We start from the raw sequence: 11,621 nt of genomic DNA on the forward strand, positions 1-11,621 counted from the left end.
TTTTCTTTTTTCTTTTTTTTTTTTTTTAAGATTTTATTTATTTACTTGACAGAGATAGAGACAGCCAGCGAGAGAGGGAACACAAGCAGGGGGAGTGGGAGAGGAAGAAGCAGGCTCATAGCACAGGAGCCTGATGTGGGGCTCGATCCCATAACGCCAGGATCACGCCCTGAGCCGAAGGCAGACGCTTAACTGCTGTGCCACCCAGGTGCCCCTGTTGATTCATTTTCTTATGGCTTGAGGAATTTCTGATAAGTCTGCTGTAATTCTTATCTTTATTCTTCTGTGTGTAATGTATCTTTATCTACTTTATCACAGTTTTTCATCTTTGCTTTTCAGTGGTTTGAATACAACGTGTTTAGTTGGGAGGGTGTTTTGGGGGGGAGAGGCGTGGGCATTTATCCTGCTTGGTGTTCTCTGAGCTTCCTGGATCTGTGGCTTAATATCTTTTATAAATTTGGGGACATTCTCTACTATTATCTCTTCAAATATTTCTTCTGCTCCATTCTCTTTTTTTCCTGGAATTCTGGTTACACATATATTAGACCATTTTCTGTTGTCCTATAGCTCTTGGATACCTTGTCTCACTTTTTTTTTTCTCTCTCTCTCACTTGTTCTCTTTGCCTTTCTGTTCAAGTAATTTCTACTGACCTATATTCAGGTTTACTGATTCTTTCCTTGGCTGCATCAAGTATTCTGATAAGCTTGTTGAAACCTTTCTTCATCTCTCTTACTGTTTGTTGGGTTTCTTTTTAATTTCTAACATTTCCATTTGACACTTTCTTAGAGTTTCCATCTCTCAGCTGAAATTCCCCATTTGTTCAGAAATACCATCCATCCGTTCCACCAGAGCCTTAGTAGTCAGTGGTATTTATTTTAACTTCCAGTCTCATAGTTCTGATTTTTGGGTCATCTCTGAATCTTGTTTATTGCTTTGTCCCTTGATGATGGGATTGTGTTGTTGTTGCGTTTTTTGTGTGTCACATAATTTTTGATTGAATGCTGGACTATGTGTATAGAACTGAGGTAAGCAGTATTTATGCTTGAAAATGGGAAACTTCTTTGGTGAGACTGACAGTGTGGGGGGATTGAGTCGGTCTAGTCAGTTGTTGAATTGGGTTTGGATTTGGTTGTGCTAAGGCTGCCTCAGAACACCATTGGCTTCAAATTCCTGTAGTGTTATCTTGTGCTTAGGTTGGGCGCTGGAGGGCCGGAGGGTTTTTCTGTGTTCCTAATCAACCCTCATCTTTCGTCCTTCTCTATGTATCTAAACCCCAAGAGGCTATCTCCCCACTTCTGCCCACCACACCCTCAGCGGGTGACTGCTGTCCTTGTTACTTGCTGTTTGCTTGCCTGGAGGTGGTGGGGTCAGGAGAAGTTTCTGTGGTCCTAGCCCTGCCAGTCTTAAGCAGGCCCTGTGTGTCTGGCTCTTGGGTTTGGAGCTTTCAGTTATAGTGCTCCTTCCTTGCAGTCAACTTCTCCCCTGGATCTTTACAGGTTTTGTGTAGGAAAAAGCTTCCTTCCCCTTATCCCACAGTAGTGGACCTCTAGTGGTGCTGGTATAGGATCCTGAGCCAGGACCAAGTATGAGTGAGTTTATTTCTGGACTTGCTATTCTGTTCCATCGATCTATTTGTCTGTTAATCGTGATGCCATTACTACACTGTGTTGATTGTTGTAGCTTTATAATAAATCTTTGTTAATCATTTTCAAGGTTGAGTTTGGTCCCTTAATGAATTTTAGAACCAGTATATCAGTTTCTACCCAAAAGAAAAAAAAATCCTGTTGAAAGTTTGATTGGAATTGCATGAAATCTATATAGATCAAATTGGGGAAGAAGTGACATCTTAATAATATTGAATCTTTTTAATATCTATAAGCACAGTATCTCTCTCAGTTTATTTAAATCTTCAGTAATTTATCTGAGAAATGTTTTATGGTTTTTGGTTACTGATTTTGTACATTTTTTGGGGGGTCAGATATATTAATAAATATTTCCTGGTTTTTACATCAACACAAATGGTGTTTTTTTCAATATTTTCTAATTTTTTCAATTTCTAACTGCTTGTTGCTAGTATTTTATATATTGATATTTGTAAGTTAATTGTGTATTCTGCAACTTTGCTGTGCTCACTTATTCTAGGAGCATTTTTGTAGATTCCATAGGATTTTCTATGGAGATGATCCTGTCATGAGATTATTTGAGTATATTTCATGATTTCATTTTACTCACTTTGTTGGCTTACTAACTGTAATTCTTTCGATCATACGATTTTGGTGGTTGCTTTAGGGTTTATGGCATATAGCTTTACCTCTCCACAGTTCTCCAAGGGACATTACACCACTTCACATACACAGTTTAAGAACCTTAAGCATCATCCTTCCATTTCTCTTTTCACAGCCTTTGTAATATTGTTGTCATAACATTTTGCTTCTACATATATTACAAACACCAAAATAGATTTTTTTTTGCTTTAAATAGTTATTACATTTTTTTATTGGGTCTGGATTTTAATAGATATTTGCTCTGTATTATTCATCATTTCTGGGTGTTTTGTAGCAGGAGGATTTTTCAGATTATCTACACTGCCATTCTGCTGAAAAAGGTAATCTACTAGTGGTCTAGTAGATTGTGAACAGACCTCGAAGAAAGAAAATAATTGATATATGAATGCATGAGGATATCAATATACTGAAGCCAGCCCCATCTGCCACCTGATGGCCCGTTATTTACCCTACAAAGCCAAACTCTCTCATAAGGACACTGGAGATAATACATTTGATTGTATCAATAACCTTTCTTTCTAGAGACCCCAATCACTTCAATTATAATTTCTCTATATATTTTCTCATAACATTGTTCCTTAGATATTCCAAGGAAGCAAGTGTTGCCTTATTTACAAATTGTGAGCTCTTTGGAGGTGGTGAATATATCTCAAAGTTCTCTGGTACTCCCACAGTGCTAAGCCTGGTATGTGATAGGTGCCTTCTGGGGGTTAGTGGCTCATGAGTATACAGAGAGAAATGGATGAAATAATGTAAATAGTTGTAAACTTGAGGTTCTGGGATTTTAGAAACTCTTAAGTAGACAAAAAAAACCCCCACCCATATAAAGTTCTAGTGATCATAACTGAAGTCACCTAAATAGTGTGTAGGGCCACACCTTTCTCTACTTTGCAGAACTTGTGAACCAGACTTCTTTATCAAGTCGGCTAATGCAGTCTAATATAGTAAGTATCCTTGGCCTAGTCTCATATCCAGAGTTCAAAAGGTATCGTGTTAGCATGCCCCTCCCATCCTTTGAGGAGAGTCAGAATCCATTCCAATATTGTTTTTCTCTTCTTCTACCATTTCTATGTCTACAGCATGCGAAGTGTGGTAGGAAGTATCAGATGTAATTTCCCCTCAAGGAGCTCGCTGTGAGCTGATGCGTCGAGAGCAAAAGGCCCCGATGTTCACAGCAATGCATTCTCCTCCATTATTTTTCTAGCTGAAATGCCAGCCAAGCCAACACGTTCATTTCCTTTTGGCACTCACTGTAAGTACGCACTCTACCCACGCCATAATCTCTAACTCATCAATCCTGTTCTTTCTCTCTCATGCTCCTTAACTGAAATTCCCAACCCACCTTTTGTGTGGTACATGAATGCGTCTTGGTTGGGGTCCTTCAATATTGATTTATGAGGGCTTGGAGCAGTTGAGTGCTATAGGCCACAGAGCAAACAAAAGGGAAAGAATGAAATACACTCTATGCTTGTAAGACTCAAGAGGAAATCTGCCCCTTCCCCTCTTCCTTACTGAGACTGTCTCGGCTCAGGATTTCATCACCATTTACAGGAACTGTTGCAAAAGTCTCCAACTTGGCTGCCTGCCTCCAGACCCTCTTGACTACAGTTTACTCTTCACATTCTTTACAAAAGTAATCTTTCTACCATGAAGGTCCAGTAATGTCCTTCCTGCCCAGAGACCTTCGGTGGCTCCCTACTGCTCAGAGGAAAATCAAGTCTTTCCTAGTAGAAAACATTCAAATAACATCAACCATGTATAATGAGTAACAGGGATATGACTCTGAGTATATATACTAGGGGATTTTATACATTTATTTATGTAGTTACACCCTATTTAGTAAAATCAATTTAGCAAAAGTGCTTTAGCCCAAAACAAGTTCGTTGAAGTACTGATTTGATTGAAAGTGAATATCCCCAGAAGCATTTCTGCCATCTTTTTTTAGACTTTGAGGAGTTTTCCCTTGCCCTTTTTGCTCTATATAGCTTATTTTCATCCAATTGTTCCTACTCTGTGCTTTTTAGAACATCAAACATCTTGAAACAACCTAAATATCCAGCCTATACACAGCTCTAGCAATAAGGAACTATTTAAACAAATTGTAAAATATAAAATGTATGTATAAAATATTATAAAATGTATAAAATGTATGCATGAATGTTATATATGGTGACTTTATAGTTCTATAACCCTAAATTGGTTCAAATATAATTTGCAAAATTATATTATAAAGTCATGAAAACATTGCCAAACAAGATCTGCTGCGATTAGTTAATGAGGAGATAATGCTAAGCGAAATAAGTCAAGCAGAGAAAGACAATTATCATATGGTTTCACTCATTTATGGAACATAAGAAGTAGGCAGATAGGTAGGAGAAGAAAGGGAAGAAGAAAGGGGGGTAAACAGAAGGGGGAATGAACCACGAGAGACTATGGACTCTGGGAAACAAACTGAGGGCATCGGCGGGGGGCAGAAATGGTATAGGCTGGTGATGGGTATTAAGGAGGGCACGTATTGCATGGTGCACCGGGTGTTATACGCAAGTAATGAATCATAGAATTTTACATCAAAAACTAGGGATGTACTGTATCGTGACTAACATAGCAAAAAAATATTATTATAAAAAAATGGTTCTGAAAAAAACCCCAAATTATGTAACTTTTTTTAGCTACTTCTTTTGTAGCTTTATTTTCTTTTTACAAAGTCAATTTAAATGATGACAGAAAAATAAGAAAAGGCAGACAACTACACACACACACACACACACACACACACACACCCCATAGTGTCTCCCTACTTAATGATAGCTACTTCTAGATCTTCTAGTAAAAACTGAATAATATGAGGCACATTATTTGAAAGCAACTTCATGCAGTCCTCCACTGTTGAACATTTACGTTGAGTTCAGTAAATCCCATATTTTGTGCATTTAAGTTTTTATGACTTTTTTTGCTATGAGTAGCAGCACAAAACAATAATAACTGGATAAAATTGATCTGAAATAGAAAATGAAAGGTTTAGGCAAAACTCCCCAGAATTCTGAAAAGTGGTTTTAAAAATGTTTAAAGACACAAAAGTTGTAAAGCCACCCCAAAGCATACTAACACCGTGTACAACAGAACCCAGGTTGGTGAGGTGTATTTATCTGCAAACAAATCCTCATCTTTAGCTGCTTTTGGCAAATTATGTGCAGTCTTTCAGGTTGTGAGGATCTTTAAGAAGTAAATTACTTCTTGTGCAAGATGATGGGTTTCCCCTCCAAAAGTGACTTTTGACTAAGAACAGATAACAGCAATTTGCTGTGTCTGCTAGCGCTGCAAACTAGTCTCAGAACATCTCTGAGACTATATTATTTGTTCTGCTGGTGATGAGGAATGGGCTTCTCTCTATAATTTCTGATCAGGATCATAGTACCAAGTAGCAAATTTAATAATTTGTATCCACTTCCCTTCCAAGCTCATTTAAAAACATTAGGTGCAGACTGTTCTGTTAGCCCTTTGTTCATCTTTACCCTGTAACTACCTTGTCTTGATTACTGTTATCTTAAAGTAAGTCTCAAAATCAGAAGTGTTATTTCTCCAACTCAGAGAAAGTTGTTTTTCAAAGTTGTTTTGGCTATACTGGGTCTTATGCATTTCCATGAGAATTTTGGAATCAGTTTGTTAATTTTTACAAGAAAGCCTGCTGAAATTTTGACTGGGGGGGTGGGGGGGGAGCAAATGGTTACCTATTGATTTGTCCAGTCTGTGAGTATAGTGTATGTCTCCATTTGTTTGGGTCTGCTTTAATTTCTCTCAGCAGTGGTTTGTGGTTTTTAATGTACAGGTCTTTCTCATCTTTTGTCGGATTTATGCATAAGTGGTTCATACTTTTTAATGCTATTGCAAATGATGCATATATTTTTAAATTTCAACAACCAATTGCTCATTGCTAATGTATAGAAATATAATTGGTTTTCACAGACTGATGTTTTGTCCATGGACCAACACGTACATGAACATCTGAGGTTCAAAATAGGTGTGAGAGCAATTCAGCTGAGATCACCTTTTCAACAAATAGTGCTGGGACAGTTGGATATCCATATGCAAAAAACCCCCGAAACTAAGCCAATATGGAACTTTCAATCCACACTCTATATTATATAAAAAAATAACTCAAAATGATTCACAGACAGAAATGTAAAATCTTAAAGGTTTATAAAATATCTAGAAGAAAACCTTTGTGACCTTGAGTTAGGCAAAGATTTCTTAGCGATGACATTGAAAGTATAATACATAAAAGAAATAAACTGAACTTCATCAAAATTAAAATTTTCTGTTCTTCATCAGACACTGTTTAGAGAATGCAAAAACAAGCAACAGACTCTGAGAAAATATTTGCAAATCGTATCTGATAAAGATCTTGTATCCCAAACATATAAAGAACTCTTGAAACTCAATAATAATTCAAAAACTCAATTTTTAAAAGGGCAAAAGGTGTAACCAGACACTTTACCAAAGAAGATGTATTTGATGGCAAATAAGCACATGAAAAGATGCTCAACATCATTGGTTATTAGGAAAATGCAAATTAAAAACTATGAGGAAAAAATACGAGAGTCCACTACACACCTATTAGAATGGGTACAATTAAAGAAACTGAACACACACACACACACACATACACAGAGTTTGGTAAATATATGAGGTGATGCATGCGTTAACCTTATTGTGGTAAACCTTTCACAAGATGTACATATACTAAATCATCGTGTCGTACACCTTAAGCTTACATGATATTATATGTCAATTATATCTCAATAAAGCTGGAAAATTTTTTTCTAGGAAAAAAAAAAGAGTGACTCTACCAAGTGCTGATAAGGATGTGGAGGAATTGGAACTCACACACCGCTGGTGGGAATAAAAAGTTAAACACATGCATGTCATATGATTCAGCCATTCCGCTCTCACTGTCTCTACACAAAAGAAATGGAAGCCTGTGTCCACACAAAACCGACATATGACTGTTCATAACAGCTTTAAGTGTAACAGCCCCAAACCAGAAACAACCCAGACGTCCAGTGACAACCGAGCAGATAAACAAATGGTGTGATACCCATGCCATGAAATACTTCTCAGCAATAAAAAGGAATGAGCTATTCATACAAATTACAAGATGAAAAATTCTCAGAACAGTTACCATAACTGAAAGTAGCCAGACAAGGAAGAATACATATTGTATGATTTCATTTATGTAACATTCTAGAAATGGTAGCAAGTCCAAAGTGACTGAAATTCCATGGTGGTGGCCTGGGGGATAGGGCTGGGTGGCAGGTAAGAGTTATGCAGGACAAGAGGAAACTTTTGGTAGTGATGATTAGATTTACCTTCTTGATCATGATGGTTTCATGAGTGTATACATTTACCTCCGAACGTATCAAATCATGTAATTAAATGTATGAAGTTTATTATCTACTATATCTCACTAAACCCGTTCAAGAAACACTAGGAAACACCAGGAGCAGCGGAATGGGAGCAGTACCCTTGTGAGGTCAAACGAGGCTGTAGGTGATGCGATCTGGAGGTCCTGCCTGCAGAGTTCTCTGCACTTGCTGGGCTTGGACTAAAGTTGCATCTCACTTTCACACTGTGCTGGTAGAGGTGCCCCAGTCGGCTGGCTACCGGGCACCCCGGCTAGGGACATGAGAGGAACTGACTGGGCCACCAACGCAAGTCAGATTCTCAGATGTGCAGGGAAAAATTCGTAGTCTCAAGGAAATACAACTTGATGAAACCCTGCAGAGCTGCAGGGTTCACACCAAGCCGTCCCGCGGCAACTGTGGGCGGATGCCTCTGAGCAAGTCCTGGGGAGATAGCTCGCCCGACTGGGTGTAAATTATTGGGAGGCTTGCCTTAAAGCACACGCATGCGCGCGCGCGCACACACACACACACACACACACACACACACACACACACACAGATCATGCGGTTAACTAACTCTTGGAGAATCTATGAATGGGCTTTAATGGGTCCCTGGACCCCAAATTAGATGCATGTGCATTCATGCATTTTTCTGGGGAGAGGGTTCCTAGCTTTCATCAGACCCTCAGATTGCTCCCTGATGGTAAGAAGCGCCTACAAGGATAAAGCCTCCTCCCTCCTCTCTAGCTCCCCGGGATGAAAACCTATGAGTCACTCGTTGGGCTCTTCCTGCCGAGATTTTATCTATGCGACCTACGTTCATCTGGAATACACCAAGCCATCACCGACTTCATTTCTTCCCCCTTTGCCTGAGCGCGCCTACTCCAGGCAGCCCCAGCACTCCCGCGCCCTTCCAAGGTTTCCTGCCGCTTAAGAATTTGGAGTGGCTTCCAGGTGCCGCAGGAATGCAACCTGCCCAACACCGTTCCTGTCCTGAGGGACGCAGTCTCTACCCCATCCTGCCACCACCCACTCGTGTTATTTGCTTTTGTTTGAGGGCAGAGACCGGGTCGATTTCCTCGGAGCCCTGCGGGTACTGCGTGCGGTGCGGCATCTACACAGCTTTCCTCGTGGGGCTCGGAGAACCGCCTTCACGCATTTCTCTAAACCGCTGTGAAACTCCCACCCGGAGCCGCCGCTGCAAACCCAGCGTCTTCCCTTTGCCTCGGAAACTGGGAAGACGTGGAATTCAAAGCCTGGCCGCACGTCTCCCTTCCCTGGATGACCCTGCAAGCTGGGACGGGTCGGCTCTCGGCGCTGCCCTCCCCACCGCTGCCTGCACGTGTCCCCGCGCGCGGGCGCAGCGCCCCGTCCCCTGTGCCCCGCGGGCTCACCGCCCTTTCCCGGGCACCGAGTCGCGGCCGCTGCCACCCGCCTCGGGCGCCCCGGCCGCCGCCCCCGCCGCCCCGCCAGGGGCGCACGCCTCTCCTTACCCGGCGTCGCCGGCCGGAGCAGCAGCAGCAACAGCAGCAGGGCGGGGAGGGCGCTGAGCCTGCAGCCAGAGAGCCGCCCCTGGGCCATGGTCCGACGCTCGGCCCCACTCCCGGCCGCCGGCCCCTGGGCTCGCAGCGGCCCCGACGCCCCGCCGCCGCGCGGGCAGATGCCGGACAGTCCCGGAGGAGGTGGCGGGCGCAGCTCCCGGGACTGGCCGCCCCGCGAGTCGCATTCGCTTTCGCTTTTGCTTTAGCCCCCGGAGGGCTGGGGAGAGGTGAGAAGCAGTGACAGATCCGTGACTCAGCATCCCCACCCCCTCCTCTAGAAAAAGCCCCGGCAGCCGTCGTGCCCCCCGCGCGGCCGCCCGCGTCCCCGGAGCGCCGCTGGCCGCACGGAGCGGGGACCCGGACCGTCACCTGCAGAGGCCTGGGGTCCTTCCCCTCCTCTTCTCTCCTCGCCTCTGGGGACCCCAGAAGTCCACTTGGTCTTGTGTCCCGTCGCAGAGGGAGGAGGCCCCATCGGGAAGCAAACTCTTATCAGTGAGCACGGCTGGTGGGCGTTCACACCTGACTTCTGCGCCGGGTCACTTCCCTGCGCTCGTGTCCGCCTGTCGCTCCGACTTCAGTTTTCCTAGTGTCCCTGCTCTGCCGGGCTGGCGGGCGAGTGCGCCGCGCTCCGCTGGTCCCTCCGGTCTGGGTGACCGCGGAGGTGTCGCCGCGGTGTGGCTGGTCGGGTGTCCTGCCTCCCGTGCCGCCTGCTCATGCCCGCTGCGCCTTTGGTACCAGCACCGTGCCTCGGTCCAGCTGCGGACTTCTTCCCCGAGAACACGTCAGACAGTTGAAGGGGGCGTGGGAGGGAGGAGAAGGATGAAGGGCCTGACAGCTACTCCTCTCGGCACCTCAGTGCCTCTCTTTAGACGAGTTCTACTCTGCCGTCTTCCTCTTTTGCAGGTGGGTTTTTTCTTTCTTTTTCGGGATCTCAAGTGAAGCCTGACTTTACTGAAGACCCGTCCGTAATGAGAAAGCTCCGGGTGCACAGTCAGAAATTCCCGGTTACACGAGTGAAATTAGGCAAATTAGGCAAGACGAGACCTCTCTGGGCTGCAATCTGTTCCCTCGGTGGTAACATCTGGAATCACTATCATACAGTATCACAACCAGGAAATCGACCTTCATGAAGATCCACAGGCCTGAAGCAGATTTTGTGGTTTTCCATGCATTCATTTGCGTGGGTAGTTACCTCTATGCAGGGTTGTCACACATGGATCCGTCTGTGACCACACTGTCAAGACGGCACAGGACCCATCTCAAGGATCCGCCCCCCCCTCCTCTGTTACAGCCACAGCCGCCTTCCTCTCAGCCCCTCTCCAAGCCCTGGCCACCACGGATCTGTGCGCCATCTCTAGGATTTTGTCACTGGAAGAATGCTTCTGAATGGAATCATTCAGTCTGTAACCTTTAGAGGTGGACTTTTTTCCTCCCAGTGTAGCCCCCTCGAGATCCCTTCAGGTTGTCCTATCAGTAGTTTACTCCATTTATGAGTAGCACTGATGGTTTCTTTTTTTAAATGTAGGAATCTCTGCCATCCGCACTCCAACAACCCTGTGCTTTACGCAGGCATTAGTTTCTAGAGCTGCCATAACAAAGCACCAAAACCGGGGGGCTTAACACAACACGAACTGAGTCTCCCAGTTCTAGAGGCCAGCAGTGTTGGCATGGCCATGCTCTCTTGGAAGGCTCTCGGGGCAGATCCTTCCTTGCCTCTTCCAGACTCTGGTATTTGCTGGCCATTCTCGTGGTTCCTGGACTAGTAGGTGGATCTTTCCAGTTCCATGGCCGTCTTCTCCCTGCATATCTTCACGTCATCATTCTTCTGTGTGTGTCCGTGTCCAAATTTCTCCTTTTTATAAGGATACCAGTCATATTGGATTAGGACCCAGCTACCCTAAAATAACTTCATTTTAACTTGATGACCCCTGTAAAGATGTTATATCCAGTAAGGTACTGGGGGTTAGGACTTTAACATAACTTCCACCCATGACAATGTAGTATTTTTCTTTCTGCAAATGGAGTCAAGACCCATTTTCTCAGGCTAGAGGAAATTGAACCGACTGCAGAATGGCTGGATTCCTGAGGTACAGTGTCTACACTTCAGGGGTGAGGCAGGTGGCAGTTCCTTCGGGGGCTCCAAATCAGCATGTCCAGACAGGGGTGGGGAATGTGGCCAGCAGCCATCACTCAGAGCAGAGCTGAAGTTGAGAACAGTGCTGTGGGGTCAGGAAGGACAATGCCTGGTGGTGGGCTCTTCAGCCGTGGGCTGTCCTCTGTGGGGGGATAGATGGTGGACCCTTGGAGATGGAGGGTAAGATGTCAGATTGTGTCACCAAGAAGGGGAGAGCTGGGGGTCAAGGCTAATGGAGTCTTTTCTGTCTTTCTCCTT

The 11,621-nt window shown here is 44.1% G+C and overlaps 1 protein-coding gene across 6 annotated transcripts in view; it reads right to left on the bottom strand.

The window, feature by feature from the left end:
• The window catches only part of IL15RA (interleukin 15 receptor subunit alpha), a 51,358-nt gene extending 41,361 nt beyond the window's left edge, over positions 1 to 9,997 (bottom strand). For 5 of the 6 annotated variants that reach the window (XM_034643592.1, XM_034643589.1, XM_034643593.1 and 2 more), the window contains exon 1: positions 9,599 to 9,997. In XM_034643592.1, coding sequence (XP_034499483.1) covers positions 9,599 to 9,701 — 103 coding nt within the window. In that variant the 5' untranslated portion in view covers positions 9,702 to 9,997. Of the gene's footprint in view, positions 1 to 9,181 lie in introns of all 6 variants that reach the window. The other variant, XM_034643590.1, reaches the window with a different exon arrangement.
• Positions 9,998 to 11,621: the final 1,624 nt, after the last annotated feature.

Source organism: Ailuropoda melanoleuca, chromosome 15 (assembly GCF_002007445.2).
Source record: "Ailuropoda melanoleuca isolate Jingjing chromosome 15, ASM200744v2, whole genome shotgun sequence".
Classification (NCBI taxonomy): Eukaryota; Metazoa; Chordata; class Mammalia; order Carnivora; family Ursidae; genus Ailuropoda; species Ailuropoda melanoleuca.